General features: G+C 36.1%; 1 protein-coding gene across 1 annotated transcript; it reads right to left on the bottom strand.

Annotated features, from left to right (window-relative positions):
• Positions 1-234: 234 nt before the first annotated feature.
• LOC116264224 (uncharacterized) lies at positions 235-1,056 on the bottom strand. The gene has a single exon (XM_031644326.2). It carries the CDS (start codon positions 972-974, stop codon positions 375-377), a length of 600 nt encoding a protein of 199 aa, XP_031500186.1. The 5' UTR covers positions 975-1,056; the 3' UTR covers positions 235-374.
• Between the last annotated feature and the right edge of the window lie 17,788 nt (positions 1,057-18,844).

The following is an 18,844-nucleotide window of genomic DNA, read 5'->3' on the forward strand; positions in this document are numbered from 1 at the left end:
CCATCTTTGGTACAATCCCTTCACTCAAACAATGATACATCAGAGCAGTTGGGAAACTGAGTTTGTTGATGAGATTCTGGTGGCATCATTATTCAACAGTGATATACAACACACATCATGCCCACCTACCCCTCATGATAAGTGATGATATTTCATTAGTCTTCCCCCACAATGGCGAAAACTGAACATATACATATCCAGATTCTCTAATTTCTAGAAAAAGATGAATAATACTTCACTAAAGAGAAGTTATTTACTCGTGAACATTTACATATTCAACACCCAAATGTGCATTTTCCTTGATGCACATGAAAATTACATAGTAGATTCCAACACTTTTATGAAGAACACAATATGACATAATTCAGGGGGCTTCAAGCAGATTTGTTTGTCAACATATCATAAGAACCTCTATAGGGTCTTGGTAGCAAGACCTGAGACTCTAGCACTGCACAGTTGGTCTTGCATGAAGCATAGAGCCTGTCCAAGTTGAGCCTACCAGCCCAAGATTTGCAGGCCTTGGGCCCCTTCCAGCAGTTCTCCGCCACTTGGTCCTTGGAGCACGCCACCAGCGCGGCGAAAAACGGGTCGTGGACCGTTCCGGCCGGCTTCTTCCTCCGAGATGCGAAGACCGAGTCGAAATTGAACCGGTTCGACGAGCCTCTGGGCAATGAGAAGAGTGGGGGAGGGGGAAGGTGCTTGCTGATCACATACACATGCCTGGATCTAGAAGATGTCAAGGTGGTGCAGGTGCCTTGTAGGTGCTTGGGAACACCAGGCTGGTGCTCCCATGAGAAGGGGATGCCAGAGGACTCGAGGGGAGTTGTGGGGGAACCTTTTGAGGAGGAGAAGGAGCTCAAAGATGAAGAAGATGAGGACCTTGACCTGGTTTTCGACGACGGCGGCCGCGTCTTTTCCGCCGCCGGGAGCGGATTTCCGGGCTGCAAGTAGTCCTCCACCCTGCAGGAGTTCATTGAAAAGGAGACTGGAGACAGCAACAGAGGAGCACCAACAAAGGGGAGAGAAGATAAGTGGGGGATGAAGAATTAAATGTAAAGGAGAGCACATGGCTTTATAGACATATTGGAGAAAGGCATGGCAAGTTGGTGCTTGTAATTATGTGAATAAACTATAGAGAACAAGGGGACAGGGTCCCCCCTCCCCTCCTCCACTGCCATAATATATTTAAATATTTATTTTTCATATCCATAGTCAGTTTGAATTCACAATGCTTGTTTTGTGGAAATATTTTATGTATAAAAGAAAATTCTGAAACTGGTTCTTTGGATCTTGACCCGATGGAGGATTCGGATTCGAACAGGTCTTGTATGGACTGATAACTGGTTTGTCCGGGTTGTGGATCTGGTATGAACCGGTACTGGTTCCAGTCTTTTGGATAGAGCAGACCCTGCTCTCCTGTGGCAGCCATGGTAGTGCTGGGTCACATGGATCTGTTCTCTGTTTTTGTTTTTATTGAAGAAGGCATATACCCACTTGTTTGTCTTCACATGGATCTGGATATCTGATCTACCTGTTCCGAGATAAAACAAAAGAAGTCATTAACAAATTCTACCTAGTAATAATTCTTGACACAATACACTTGCCGATCCATGATCCAATTTAGTTTGGGACCATTTTTTATGTTACCGTGGTAGGTTTGCTAGGCATCCTGTTCAGTAGAAAACACCTTTATGCTTCCCAAGTATGTTATAGATAAAAGCATGCTTTCTAGAGCTGGGAAGCCCAAAAAAAAAGGAAAGTTCTAATTAGTATATCAATTTTTGGTAATAGAAGGTTTGAGTAGGTGAAAAATTCCGATAACATGAATCATTATGAAAAGATAGTTGTGCCCTTTTATTTTTCCATATTTAGGTTTATTATATGGGAAATAACACTTACATTGAGAGACTTAATCACTTGCTCGAGACATAAAACCCTATTAATTAGTGTCATACCTTGCACAGAAAGTTGATGCTCATAGAATTCGAACCAACCAAGGCTGCTTGTCTAATGGCGAGGCCTGGCTTCACTAGGGGTGGAGCCAAGGTAGTGCCCGCAAAGGCCCTGATCCCACCTCCAAAACAAAATTAAAAAATTTACATGTAAATTTTAAAAAATTTCACCTGTCCCATATAAAATTTGGAAAAATGATATTTCGGCCCATGTCAAAATTTAGAAATTTTAATTCGGCTTTCCTCATGAAAAATTTTTGGCCTTCACTAGGTCAACTCTTTTGGGGCTAAGTCAAGTCCCCTATTTAATTTTTGAATCATCAAATAATTTAAAGTCCTTTTAAAAGAAGTTTTACTTAGCTGGTGTGTGTAGTGTATCAAACTCGGAATGAACATCATAATACAATCATCATAATGTCCATTTTCTTTCTGTTCCATATAAGGAACAGATGAGGACATACTTTCCCATACCTCAACCGAAAACTACTTGCAACAGATTGGATTTCAATCAGAGGTACCCTTCATCAGATTTGATTTATCAGATATGCATATTTAAATATGAAAGCAGAAATACCTATCCCATGTCTGAAGCCAAATTTTGAAATTCAAAATCTGGATCTGATCCAAGTCTGACTTTTAAATTCACAGCCGGATTTTAATTTCACAACCGAGTCCATACTGCATCATAAAACTGACTTTAGATATAGAATATTTGCTTAAAACCAGATCCGATTTTGAATCGGATCAAATTCTGCTCAGATATCTTTTTGAAGCCAAATGCAATCCCAAACCCGATTGGATGTCGTTTTTAAGTCCAAACTCAATCGAATTGCTTAATTGGATGTTAATTTTTTTTCCCATATCCAACTTTGTTGAAGCAATTTGATCCAATCCATTGACATCCCCGGAAATCTTTCTTCCCATTTTTGTGAACTTCCCTTGCTCAATATGCAAATGATTTGTTTCTGCTTTAGTTGCGGAGCCACACATATTTGGCTGAAGAGCACTCACCATATATTTGAAAGGTATTATACGTATAAATATGCAAAAAAATTAAGGTAAACTAATAAATAAACAAGGGGTCTTTATTAGACCGTATGGGCAATTGCCCACACATGTCTCTGCCCCTGCGTGCTTTTCATATCCTTATGGTTAGGTCAGATCATTTAAGCAAGCAGGTTCATTTTAATGCGGCCGGGCCCGCGGGCTTAAACGGACCATAAAAGCTCCAGTATCGATCCAAACAAGAAAAGCCAATTTTGATAGATCCAAACACTAAGAACAAGCTTGTTGGTCCCTGAAAATGTTTCAGAACCATTTTTTATCAAATACAGCAAAAGTGGGCATAGTTAATTAAGCCTTTTCTTCTCTCAGAAGATGAAAGGGTTTTCTTAATGGCCAAAGGCACAATTTGCAATAAGCTTTTTCTGTGGTTTAACACTTTTCTTCACACCGTTTAGAAAAATGCCAAAATTACTTGTTTCTATTTTCTAATTTTCATTTATGAATTATCTACTTTTTTTTATGTTGTTTTATTAGTTTCTCATTTATTTTATTTTTTCTTAATTCTTAAGAATTTTATTTTTTTTTTCTTTTCCTTTTTTGTTCTGTGTTCTTCACGGTGTTATGCCCAAGAAAACCTCTCCTTTTAAAACATAAACATGAGTATGCTCCTTTATGCCCATCGTTTTCTCCTTTCCATTAATTTGGAAGCGTGGTTAGTAATCTTCGGACTTGGTATCCGTTCGGACAGGCATATATATTCGCTGTTTTGTTTTTATTTGTTGAAAACAAACGAGGCATACATGTTGCAAGAGCTTAGAAGTCATTCCATATATGTAGGTAATTAAATATGATGCTAATGTATATATATTAAAAGTGTATGAAATAAAATGTGCATATCTTATTGTAATAATTATAAAGACAAACATAAAAGCAACTATAAAATTTAGGAATTTTTATCATTTTGGGTTCCCTTTTTGGTGATTCTCAACTAAAGTCTCATTTTCATGCAAGTTGACCTACGAACAAAGAATGGTAGCTGAAATAATATATATATATATATATATAATCTCTTACCCTCTATCACCAAATTACATTCCTATCGTTCAAAGTAAAGTTTTCAATTTCTCAAATCCAGACTAGGCCTTTATTCGACAATTTTTTTTTTTTAAAGTTGTCTATATTGAAGAATTAAAAAGATGGCTCTTTTTTTTAAAGTACTTGAAAAAGTGAAAAAAAAAAAGAAATCTCCTTAAATTTCATCATGGTCAAGTTAATGATAAAAAAAACTTTGTTGGGAATCACTCAATTGATTTGGCTGTGCCTCCTCAAATTGCATGGTGTCAAACTAAGTTTTGGGCAAGTGAGAGGTTATTCTCTATCCAAACAAGAGCCAAAAGCTTTCCTACTTTCCTTTGTCCTCAGGGTCTAGAGATGTATTAGTACTAAGTTGTGAGACAACACCATGCTTCTGTTTGCATGTATATATATATATATATATATATATTTGAGCAAAATCTGTCACATTTTGGTTTTCGGATAAAATTTCTGTGATGCATAAGATTCATCAACCATACGGTGAAGATCATAGTTGCTACATAGAAAAATGAAGAAAAAAATTGAGGAAAAAACAGTAGGTGGGGGATGAGAAGAAGAAAGAAAATGGTCGAAACTAGTGGAAGCAATTCTTTTGTGTGCATATATATAACCCTTAGGTATGGGACAACAATTATGGCTACTTAAATTCTTGTCAGGAATGATTTTATATAAAATATCAAGGCGTCCATGACTACTTAAATTCTTGCCGTGAATTATTTTAAATAAAATACCAAAGTTTTTCCATGAGCTAATAATTTTTTATATATTAAGTGTATTTCAACCCGCAACATTGACATAATATATCATTCCAATCAAATAATTCCTAAAATCACAACATTACACAAAAAGTATGTTAGTTCTTGTTCCAGCCCAAGTGGTCTAACTTTTAATTTGGTTCTATGGGTGTGTGTATATGAGTAGATATATAACAGTTAGAGAACAAAAAAAAAGTAGAGAAAAACCATTTCGAGTTGTTTCATTTTGAAACTGGCTTTTCAAACTTTCCCTTTTCTCTTACTCTGCTACCTACCTTTCTCTCTGTCTGATATGTGTGTCTAATTCTTTATTTGCAATGTTTATTACGTAGTGATTATAAATATGCTAAAATTTGGAGATTTACCTAACCCAAGGTATGGGATAACTAAAAAAGGTGTGCTTTCCTAGAAGATGATTTAGGATGTGACTCTTTAAATTGCCTTTTTTTTTTTCTACGGCCTCTAAGAGAGGCCACGAGCGCCCCCTGGGTTTACATGACATGCTTTGGGACTTTTTATGGTTTAGAAATAAAACATACTGGGACGTAACAATGATCTCTTTAAGATTCAAACACGAGCACTTTGAGGAAAGGACCACCTTACCACCCCTATGTGAGTGGTTGAAATTCCCTTTTGACATGATTAAACTTGGTAGTGTTTTCAGAAATCTGAACAGTGTCATTAAATGATTACTTCCATACGTTTTGGGGTGAAATTTTTCGGTATAACTGAACCCATCAACTTATAACTAAAACTTCCTTCCTTCTCCTTGACTCCAGCTTCCAGTCTACTTTATAGGGCCTGTTTGAAGAGACTGTCTACTGCCAACTTGGTATCATGCTCCACCAAATATGGCCCAAGAGCATGGCGCTTACGGGAATCGAACTAAGGACACAAGGTCTTCGTGCCCACCAGTTCGATCAGCTTCACCATTCCCCTTGGGGCGAATGAGAGTTATAATTTGATAGACAATTGGTTTTGATGTGATACGCTTGCTTCGTCAAAATCAACACATTCATATTCATATTCTTATCTTTTTTTTTTCTTTTTCCTTTTTTGCACACACATATTTGATTACCAAAATCAGTCATATTGTAATAAAAAGATTGGGCCTCTTGGGATGATTCTAGGTACAGGATCAGAGAAATTTTGGTTTCTAACCAGACCATATCTCACCACAAGGCAAGTATCCAGAAATTGCTGGATCTTGGTATATGTAGCTGAAGAACCAAGTAACAAACATACTGAAAAGCTAGCTGGTCGGACTATGGTTTTTGTAAAGAAGCAGATCTCTAGTTCGATTTTTGTGGGTATTATACTTCTACATCTTCTATATCTTAAGTGATAGATGTTGTACCTAAATTAAAGGGTACACTGTTGCTATCGTTGATGTCAATACTGTCAAGGATCCCAAAAGAAAGCGGGAATGGAGGCCCTTCAGTAGTTTTTCCCGTCCATGAGTTATTAATCTATAGCTCACCGACACAAAGTAGTGGCTTGAAATAGAGCAAAGGTTGTATACCCATTGAGAGGAGTGTAGAAAAAGTCTGGCTTTGGTCATGCCCACTTCATCATCTGCTATTCAATTTGGGCGAGATGATAACGCTGTTGATACTTTTAGTATGAAATGGAGAGACTTTGCAGTGGATGGCACCTTGAGGTTGACTGGTAGAGAGGAAAAGGCAACAAGGGAAAGGGCAATGCTTCTTTTCCAAGCAAATATCTATGATGAATACCTTAGAGAGAGAGAGAGAGAGAGAGAGAGAGAGAGAAAGAGAGAGAGAGAGGGATCCCTTCATTGATGTCCATGAATGATTATAGATGTTCCAAAAAAGCAGATAACAAAAGTTTGATGAACTGGGTGATGATCAGAGCGGGATCTTATGTCTTCTTTAGGTAATCTAAAATGATTAATGAGATCACATTGCTTTCAATAATTAGAAAAAAGTATATCATGTGGGTACTGCTCTCAATTTTTCTCATTATTTCACATTGAAGTTACTCAAGAATTCAATACCCAGGTTGTGTGATTTCTTGGAATAACTTGGTAAATCTATTCCAATCAATCAAAAGGAAAGTAAAAAAAAAAAATTCTCCCAACAATATGATACTTTCTTCTAAAAAAATTATATCCGAGTGTCATTTTGGCGTGTCCATGTGATGAAAGCCCTATACACCTACTACTCCCCCAGCCTGCTCTCAATCTCACTTCCTCACTTTCCTCACTTTCCTCACTTAGTTTTCTATGTTTTATTATTTTAATTGAAAGGACCAATGCCCATGTCTACCATTAAGCTAGCTAGTGCTTAATTTAGAAGCATATATATAATAAAATAATCTAGTTTAACCATTGAAAATGATGCCATATTTGACATATAGGATAAACTAATTACTTGCTGTTTTTGGTTTAATTAGGATACTAGCTATTTGATTGCTTTCTTGTTGTTGGAATCTGCAACAAGCAGCAATTTTCTACTCTATCCTACTTTTTAATTGGGTCACTGCAACCACTTTTCTATTTCCAATGGCCAAAAAGTGTTCAATGAATTAAAGAGATCCGGATCCAAGTATCAATCAAATTTGGATTCTCTCTGTAGTTTCATAAACAACCAAATCATGATTTAGTGGTCGGCTAGATCTAACAACGATCTAACCTTATTACACATACTTAACACCGAATCTTATGTGAGATGCATGGGAATTCAGCATTGAGAAAATAAGTTTTGAATTAGAATTTGGATCCAACTACAAGGAGATTAAGCCAATTCGGATACGTGACCCGAGTCCTAAATCTTCACATGCTCTACTAATATAAAGTAGTAAGCTAGAGGCTATTATAAAAGCAGAGACTAATCCCATTAGGTTAAGAAGGAGCAATCATAAGATCACGTATAACTATCACATCAATCCAAATCCAAAACAGTAACGAGATAGGTTAAGGGTAGGAGGCAGGTGGTTAGGGTGGGTGAATTGTGATATGGCCGTATTGGACAATTAGGCTTGCATGGATACCTATATATATATATATATATATATATATATATATATATATATATATATATATATATATATATATATATATATATATATATATATATATATATATATATATATATATATATATATATATATATATATATATATATATATATATATATATATACGCGCGCACACACACACACCCAGTTAGGTTAAAGGCAACAGCTGATGCCTTCAAAACAGATTGTTGAAGTACTTTTTTTTGTACAATATTCAAACACTATGAAAATGATCCTTAGAGTGATTTGATAGAAAATATATACTAAATTAACTAAAGGTGCTTATTTGATCATTAAGAATTAATGCTGATGATAACATCAGAATGTTAAGTTCTTATGCAAATCTGTTACGAGCTCGGCCTCCAACTTTGAATACGAATTAGGAAAACGGAAAACGGAAAACGTTAATAGTTGATTAACATTGCTTTTTGTGAAAACAACTTGAATCGAAACATGTTTTATACTCTACTACTATTCAAAAATATCTTGGCATGTTTAGATATTGTTTAAAATGATTTTTAATAAGAATTTAAACGAACCATGTATGTACGTATTGAAATCAACAGGTTCCCTCTAGGGCCAGATGGTTACTTTTTATTTTGTGTCGCTAAAAACTGTCCAAAAGGTCAATTACTAAAAACCATAGCCAGGCAACTGAGTTTCATTTTGTGACGATCTTAGTGACAGAATTAAAAATAACCATCCGTCTGCAAAAGAAACCGACTTATTTCAATGCCTCTCTATACATGTATATACAGGTCCACAGAGAAAGCCGACTGATTATATATATATACACACGCACTAGAGAGATATGACATGTCCATGCATTATGTTGCATTATGTTGACATTCTTCACATCGATGATCCACTATTCTAGCAATACCAGTCCTACAGTGCACCATTCAACAGTAACTAATTCACATGACAGTATAATCATCAATTCATGGAATCTGAAAGTAGTGAACACAGCAGAACTCGTCTAAATTGAATGTTCCACTGCTTTATAGCGTTTATAAAGTAACAAGTAATAAAAAAGTAACTATAATTAAATAACTATGCGTTTATAAGAACCAAGTACATAACTACAAAATAATACTAACAAACAACATGCACTAGATTAGTCTAATTTTAGTAAACCACTTAAATTTATTTCTTAGTAGTACTGAGTAATAACTAAAACTGGTGTTGAATGAAACAGTCTAGATTTGGTTGCAGTACTTAACTCGTTGCCTCATTCATCGGTGATCCTAGTCAACTCAGGCAATCCCAAGTCGGTTGCCGATGTTAGAAATCTATATTATGGGCCTATATATATATAATTCTGGGCCTATATATATATATATATATATATATATATATATATATATATATATATATATTACGGGATATCTCCACAAGCCCAACTTATGGTAATCTAATTAGTCTGAGTCTATGTCATCAATATTAGTATGGATTATTTGTGTAGAAACCATAAAAAATCCATATCTAGTTTATGAAAGGCAAAACCGTCATTTGGACCTTCATAAATAGTCTAAGCATGGGCACCGAGCTGGTCCGCCGGTGGGTACCCAGTACCCGGCTCAACTCGTGCTCGGGCCCGCAAAAATGGGCACCGGGCCGGTCCAGGTAGGGCTGAGCCTGGGTGGGCCTGATAAAAAAATTTTAATATTTATTTTATTAATTTTTATACATAATTATAATACTTTATTACGATGAATTATATTTGAATATTACTTTATATCAAAAATATATTTTTTTAATTTAGTCGGGCCGAAACCAGTTTTGGGTGTTGGGCCGGCCCGATGCCCATGCTTATTGTAGCCCCTAAAGCACAAGGGTTAAGAAAATTTTCATTGTATGATGTCCTTTATTCCATCCTAGAGGGTTTCGTGTTGTACCCTTGCAGCTTCCGGAATATCCACTGGGCCTTTTTTCACTTGTGCGATGGACATAGTATGCTTTCGCCAACTTCTCAATGATCGACTCTTATGTTTTTGGTATGTGTACCCTTGTTTATGGTTTCAGCAGACAATGTAATATTGGTGCGATCAAGCTTAAAATCCTCAAAGCAGAGAACTTCCTGGTAGGCTGAATGTAGATTCCCTTACATGGAGAGCTACTTTCCCAAGAAAGAGAATACACAGACGTATCACTCTCGCCAAGGTTGAAGTTGTTCATTCTCTAAAAATGTTCCAAAATGAATAGCGAGTCACTCCTTTTTACTGAGTATATAGGCATGACGGGTCCATTATGAGATCAAGCTTTTTGTCAAGGAACAGTCTTCTTTCAAGTTTGGAGGGATTAAACAGAAAATGTATTCATTCTTGTCAGGTCGATGGTTTTGTGAAAGAATTAGAAATTTCTTGTTGAAGGATACTATTAGTCATGTCGCAAATATTGCTTTAGGTACAAAACGGCAAGTTTTTTTGTGGAGTATAATATGAGAGAGTTATTTTTTTTTTGAAAAAATCTTGATAAATTTTAAAAAAACTAAAAATCAAATGTGAAAAATGTTAAAAAATGGTAATTGAAAAATGTAAAATATGTAAGAGAAACATGAACAGACGCAAAAAACGAAAAAGAGGAAAACTGCAAAAAAAAAACATGAAAAAACGTAAACAAACTTAAGAAAGAGGGGAATAAAATGTGTTTTTTTCGAACAAACATTTTTTTTTTCGTTTTTAGCGGCTGACTCTTTTTTAATGTTTTCTCGCGTTTTTTTTCAAATAAAACATGTTTTTCAATGAGAGTGCTATTAATGAACCAAAATCTTTAAGGTTATGGTCATATAAATGATGAAATAATCATGAGCTATCAATATAGAAATATTTAAATTTATGTGTTCTTGTGCCCATATGTGCCTCTACCACTGCGAGTCTGCCACAGATGCTCCCATCTTATTGAAATATATGACAAGTCTTCGAATGCCTAATCTGCATTTCAGACAATATCTTGGTGTATAATGCTTCTAATGCAGTTCGAAGAACACGTGGATATAGTTGGGCTGCTTGCTGCTTGTAGATTAATTTATCTGTGAATTCAAAAAAATATACACATATTATAAAGGGACAGAAAAATCCTGTATAACCGATGCTTCAGCCTGTGTTAGAAAGGGAGGCAACCAGAAGTCAAAATTTTCACGTTTCTGTGATACAAAGACTAATATCCACCAACAAAAGAGATGAATGCCGATCAAAAGACCAACGTCGGAAGCATGTGAACCTTCAGTTTCTCTTTTTCTTTGCATTAAATAACTGCTGGCTTTGTTCTTTTTGTAGAAGATACACCTGGATGTGCAATTCGTTGTTCATGGATGTCATTATTCAGTAAGATCACATGCATATTTGTCTTCTAAAGAAATAATGTAAGCGCTTTGCAGCGATATCGAAGCACAAATGAAGTCAGCTGGAGATCGTACGCATTAAGCATCTTGATGGCTATTTTTAAATGACACTGAAGTAAAATGATCATTCTGGAAATTGTTGGATTTAATTCTCTTGTCCATTGAATTTATTTGGGCAACCAGAAGCAGAAAAGTGAAACGTCATATCACAAACTTGAGTTCTGTCAATTTCATTCTGCAGCAGAGGAAGAAGCTTTTGCTTCCTGTTGGTTTATTTCTTGCTATGTACCATTTCCATCACCATGACCACTTCGTGATTTGCCGTAGTTAGAAGGCAATGCATGAAATTCCTTCAATCTGAGAAGACCCAACTCAAAAGGTGGCAGTAAGTGGTAATCTGTTTTTACTTCTTAATTGCAGTAACAGCTTAAGAGAAATCTTAACCAAGTTGCTTAACCAAATTTAACAACATAATATATGATTGATGATTTTGATAATGGAACAGATGATGCATGTTTGCCTAAAGAGTTGCACGATTAGAAGACAATGCATGAAATTCCATACCTGCTTAAAAGACATCTAAGTGACTAAGTTGCTTAACCAAGTTTAATGACGTAATTCATGATTGATGATTCTGATCATGGAACAGATGATACGCATGCGCCATTTGAGTGAACCGTGAAAGGATGTAATACTTTGTTGTTTCAAGTGCAACAAATTATGGCATCATGCTATCTGCAATCACAATCAATGAGTTTCCAAGCCCAATCAATTGTCACAACGATAGAGAGAGAGAGAGTCACTGGCTGATGTTTGCTGTGGAGCATTCTCCAGTCTTACCTCCAGACTAAATGTGGGATTTAACTTCAGAATCTTCAGTAGCTGAGAGTGGATATTGCATCATCATACAAGTCTAAAGTTTAGATCCTTTTATTTTCAGTAATGAAGGGCTTCCACTTGTCCAAGGTTAATAAAGAATAGGAAGAATAATCCTTCAAGCACTCCATTTTGCTGAAGCCAGAGAATGAGCCAGCCAATGATCAAAGCGTACATTAGGAAATAAGGTTTCTTACAGCTTGGCATGGACAAATTCATTTCATCGAAAAATTATTCACAATGTGCACACAATCTAACGTGTTACTTCTACAGAGAAGGCATGCTTATAGCAGAAGATAAAAACAAATTAGATCCATTGTTTTGTTGAGTTTTGCAGGAGACAATATTTACTTTCATGCTTGATGTATGAAATAACAAATAAGTATAAGATAACAAAACATTTATGAGATAATGAACAGATGGATGTATGAGACAACGCCAAATGAGATAACACCAAACATAAGTATGAGATAACAAAAAAAATTGAGATAATGAGACAGTAGACTGGATGAATGTATGAAATGTATGAAATAACACTAAACATAGGTATGAAATAATGTTTAGGAGATAATAAAATATTTATGAGATAATAGATGGACGTATAGGATAACGCTAAACATAAACATAAAATAATGTTTATGAGATAATAAAATATTTACGAGATGATAAAATAATATTATAAGTGGGACACAAAAATAAAAGCGTTGTTTTGTTGCTTAAAGGAATGTATTGGTCATTACAATATGCATGTACCGACTGATAAATTTTACCTTTATCGAATCTCCAAATTGTATTTTGTGGTTCTCATTTTTATCCCTACAAAAGGTTTCTTTTTTATTAAACATAGTTTTTTTTTTTGTCATACTTAAAATGATGGATGAAATTACATACAAAAAAGTGACATATATAACCAGATTCAGAGGCAAACTGCTTGTTAGAGGAATCTACAGCAACGTACCTTGAACGAGAAGAGCTTGACCAAACTCCAGCACCAACTTTCAACTAAACCAGCAAGATGGTGTTCATCAGTTGCGTTCATGACAGTCTGTGTTTTGTCATATTTAGGATTGAATGTTCATCTCTCATGCTTGTCCAAAGGATTGGTGGTGCTCAGCCTGCGCCACCCTTAACTTTAGGAGACATCTGAAGTCGACAAAGCATGATGCGAGGGATGAATGGGCACATCGATTGACCTGACCAAGAGAGACTGCAGCGTTTGTGAAGGCAACGTGCCAATAACTCACTTGGGGGGAATCAGCTGACGAGAACAAACAACATCAGGATGAGAAACCCACTCAATCACACAACAAAGGCCAGATGTCTCCTAAAGTTAAGGGTGGCGCAGGCTGAGCACCACCAATCCTTTGGACGAGCATGAGAGATGAACATTCAATCCTAAATATGACAAAACACAGACTGTCATCAACTCAACTGATGAACACCATCTTGTGGTTTGAGACATTGGAAAAGTGGAGGAGACACAGTTGCAAAAAGCCTAAATTTGTGAAGAAAGCCGTAAAATCTCTCCTCCCTCTTGCCCTCTGCAATAATGCCACGAACAAGCTTTGAACATCTGCCAAGGAAAACAAGCCGCCATTGATGTTGTCCTTGAAAAAATGACCAACTCCAGCAGCTAATCGCCAGAAAGACGAGTGGCGCATCCTGTCCAAAATCTCAGTTTCGGAGGTAGTGGTTCATGCCTTGCGTATAGATGTCCAAAGACAAAATTTCCAAAGCCTGCTTGTTGACCATGTACTCTGCCTTATAAGAAAAGGCCCACGGATGGAACCAACAAAACTTGGGTTCCAGGAATAAGCCCGGGCATCACACCTAGTATGCATTGCCGAAGCAAAGAGAGAGATCCCGATTGTCATGTTTGACAAATAAGAAAGAGAGAAAGAGTGAGCAAGAATGTAATTCAGGGAGAGTCCACTAGGTGCCAGACGACAATTGAGGAAGAGGCCCTTGATGCTAGATGTTAGATGCAAGAGGGAGAGTACATGGGGCACCGAATGATGGTCAAGGGAGAAACTAGGGCATGTAGAAGCGACCTCCTTTGAGAGAGAGAGTAGCTCTTGGATAGGGGGGAGAGAGAGAGAGACTTAGAAATAGTCAGAATAAAAGAGTCGACAATGATGATGGTAGTTCACACGTGGTGACAATGGCTTTTCATGGACGGATCCTTGCAACAGGTACGGTAGGGTTTCTCGCAGTGGCATTTGGATGAGGTGAATGTCCGCACAACCTTGGGTGGAGACCAAGTTACGTGCACCACCCCATGGTAGCATATGCAGGGGGTCCCTACTATCTATATGTAAAGTTTCAGTATTGACCTCAGTGAACAAAAAAGAATATGTTCATATTTAATTGAATATCCTTATAAGATGGTGTGTACGTATAATGTTCGTTGTACAAAAAAAAGGCTCATTCACATATTTATTTGAATGCCCATGCATCGCAAGGACGCAACATATACGTACTTAACCTGCATTGCTTCACGCCGCATGCATTATTTTACACAAAAGAAGGAAGATGGTCAGGAAGCAGAAAAAACAAGAGAGAGAGGTTCATGCTAAAGGAAGGAATGAAGCAGAGATTGCAAGTAAAGAAAGCTTGATCTTGAAGCAGAAATAGCGTGATTGGTAACATAAACAAAAGATGGTGAGTTCACAACGATGTCAATGTGGTTTTTTGTTCGTGGACGTTAAATGAAAATTGTCATGGCTTCTATAGGGTTTGTTTTTTTCGATGGTTGGACATTCGAAAAAAATCGAAGGAGAACTTCTTGAGGAACCGAAGGAAAAGGTAATGGCAGAGCTTAAAATGGAAGAAAATGTTGATGCAACATGCAACAAGTGCATCCCAGTTCGTGGCAGATAATGTTACAGACGAAATAACGAGTGCATCACAATTCATATGGTAGATAATGTTACGATGTAGGTTTCAGATAGTTTGTTTGATATACTCAAATCATGGCATAACAAATGCATGAGATAACAACTTTAGGAGATATGTTTATACATCCCAGTTTATCTCATTATTTCGTAACTATTCCTCTCGTTATTGATTGATGGAATGAGAGAAGACACATGTACAAAGTAGGTGATAAGTAAACAGAGACAAGATTAATGTGATCACGTAACAAAAGTAATTGCTACGAAGTAATAAGATAAAAACGAGTCTACCATGAAAGCTACAAAAGGTAACGAGAGAAAGAGATAACAACCCTTCTACAAGGGATAGGGTTAATTAAATTACATGAAATAAAGTTCATAAGTAAACAGAGACAGGATTAATGTGATCACGTAACAAAAGTAATTGCTACGAAGTAATAAGATAACAACGAGTCTACCATGAAAGCTACAAATGGTAACGAGAGAAAGAGATAACAACGCTTCTACAAGGGATAGCGTTAATTAAATGACATGAAATAAAGCTCGATCGACGAACTTTATGGTGAGATAATTTTGAATGTTATTTGATGGAAGGTACTTATGAGTGAAACAAATAATTCGTGGGATAATGTTAAAATGTTATTTGATCAATTAACTTTTTGCATTGCGGACGGCACAATGCGTGAAATCTCTACACCATTGGATGGCGACAAACAAGAGATTAAGTTCCTTTATAAGGAAATGAAGTATCCCAAAGAACATGCTCTTTTTTATAGGGATGAAGTTTGATATGGAGAATACCGAAGAACGTGGTCACACTATAGGATTAAAATTTCTTATTGTAGGCATGGAGTTCGAGATAGAGGATCTAGAGGAACATGCTCCTATTGTAGGAGTGGAGTTTGATAAGGAGGACATAGCATACAGTTTCAACAATTATTATGCTTTTCACATAGGGCATGGTTATGTCAAGGTCATATGTTTGTTCAAAATAAGGATGAAAGTAACCAAGCACAAGATTGATACAAAGTGTGATTGTGTTTCTAATTTGGAACTAGGAAAGAGTTTGAATGGAAAATATTGTATTTGCACAGTGACGATTGAACACAACCATCTGTTCGAAGATTGCCGCACGAGCTGAATGTTGAGGTCGCATTGTAAATTGTCATCGTCACATGCTGAAATAAGTAAGTTGGTTGATGGTGCAGGTATTACACCAAGGTGGTCATAAGAATGTTTCATTTACATGCATGGATCATAGAAATCACTTGAGGAGAAAGAGGATAGAAACAATGAAAGGAGGAAAAATTATAGCATTGGTCGAATCTATTTAGAAAACGTTAAGCAAATGCACATGCTTCTACAACACCATTCAGATGGACGTGGATGGTTATGCTACAAATATCTTCTGGGCATATTTGATGTCGAGGTTAGATTATAGATGCTTCAGCGATGTGCTTATTTTTGACACAACCGTGAAGGTTAATACCCATGGGTGGCCTTTTCCTCAGTTTATGAGGGTGAAGCATCACTCGAAAAGTTGCATTTTCGATGGTGCAGACTACTGAGATATTTATGTGATTGTTCAATATCAAGGCCATGAATAGGAAGCACCCTAAAGTCGTACTAATGTTGATAATAGTGCAATAGCAGTTGTAGTGACCCTCGTATGGCTAGAACCACATCATCATTTTTTGTTTGTGACATATATTGCAAAATGCAATGAATAACATAAGATACGTAATGAATCTAAATAATGGCTTTAAGGAGAGTTTTACAACTTGTGACCTTAAGTGTGAAGATGGTGAACATTTGAATGTATGTGGAAACAAATGATTGAAGCATATAACTTACAAGAAAATACGTGGCTTCAAAAATTATATAAGGACAAAGAAAAGTGGGCATTGACATATAGAAGACAATACTTATGTGCATGCATGACAAGCACGCAGATAATAGAGATCATGCACGCTGCACTGAAAAGGGGATTGTACTCTTGCTTACAAATATCTTGATTCATGAAACACTACGACATATTTTTGAATGGTCTTAGGGACTATGAACTTGAATAAATGTCAAAGTATTTGTATGTCGGCCTCAAAGTCTAGGTATGAATATCCTTGACCGTGCTACAACTTTGTACACACCAACTGCATTTGAATGGTTTAAGAAAGAGACCATTTAAGCGACTAACTTTGACATAGAATTACATGTACAACAAATTTGCCGCATATATCTTGTGATGAAAAGGAGGAGAGATTTGACTAAGATCAATGATGCGTTCGTGACCTACAACATTGAAACCAGTGATATCAAATGTTATTGCAAGCAATTTGAATTTAAAGGTATTTTGTGTTACATGATTTAAAAGCTCTCAATCGAGAGAACATTCAGGAACTACTAAAGAGATACATCCTAGGTAGATGGACTAAACATTTAAAGATAGAGTTAATGAAGATTTCTCCAGAAATTCCTTCCTTTGATGGTAGTATATTGCAGACCTGGCAATAAGAAACAACCATACTTATGAATACATGATGCAGTTGGAGAACATAGTTGTAGACAATGTTTCAAATCTATGCTGTGATAGCAAGGCGACAATGAAAAGCCAGCTTGAAGCAGTAGGTCCCATCACCCTAGACCCTTCAAAGAAGAAGAAGAAGAAGAAGAAGAACCATGTTTCTACTAATATGGTGTTTGATGATTTCAAGAGGACGCTAGATCGGAGTTTGCATAGGATAAAAAGTGCTTTATATGACAGAGGTAGGAGTAGGAAAATCAAACAAAAAAATCATCCTCAAAAAGTTGATTATGTTTCACATACTAACGGTGCAATTAAGACCTGCATGTCGTCTACATTTATACATTTATGCAAGATGTATATGATCAAAACAGTTTTACAGAACTCTTGGTAAGTTTTATATATTATACATATTTTGTATGTTTGAACTTTAAGTAGATTTTGACAATCGATTTTGTTTAATTGTTGCAGTACCGTATGGATTCAATTCGTCTTTCTCAATAGTAGTCAGCACTCGCAATAATACACTAAACGATTTTGTAACAGCCATTCAGATAGAGACGAAATAATGTGATAACTAACAAAGAAACCTGGTTATATGCTAAGGGCAGGAATAGACACAACAATTCACACAATGACAAGAGTGAATGAGATAACAACGAGTCTACCATAACGAGATAATGCGATAATGACACGAAGGGCATGAATGAATACATGAGAATGAGATAGCAACGCATTAGCCAAAAAGACGATAAGTATACAAAGACAAATTAATGTGATAACGATAAGAATGGATGGAATGGATACGACAATGCACACAATGATGAGCGAATGAGATAACAACAAAAGGTGATAAGTAAATGGACACCCAAAAATATGAGAAATTAACATAACAAAATAATAAGATAATAACGAGTCTACCATAACGAGAGAATGCGATAACAACAAGAAGGACATAAATGAACCCGACAAGGCATACAATGATGAGAGAATGAGATAACATTAGAAGACGATAAGTAAATGGACACCAAAAAATGCAATAAATAAGATAATGACAGGAATGACAAGAATTAATGCATTAGACGAATTAATGTGATAATTAAATAAGAAAATGAGATAATCACATTTACAAATGCATTAATTAAAAGAAATGGTTACAAGGACGTGATATTAATAGAAATGGTTGCAAACATGATATTATTCAAATTTCAGTACATTTACTTATTTGAAGCAAGTTTCCAAAAGATCTTCTAATGCTATTGACAACATAAGCTTGGGTGAAGCTAGGTTTCTTTCTAGATGCTATTTCCTGCAATTATTTCATCACGACATACTACAATCATAGTTGTTTCTTTGTTATGGACA

Source organism: Nymphaea colorata, chromosome 1, assembly GCF_008831285.2.
Source record: "Nymphaea colorata isolate Beijing-Zhang1983 chromosome 1, ASM883128v2, whole genome shotgun sequence".
NCBI lineage: Eukaryota > Viridiplantae > Streptophyta > Magnoliopsida > Nymphaeales > Nymphaeaceae > Nymphaea > Nymphaea colorata.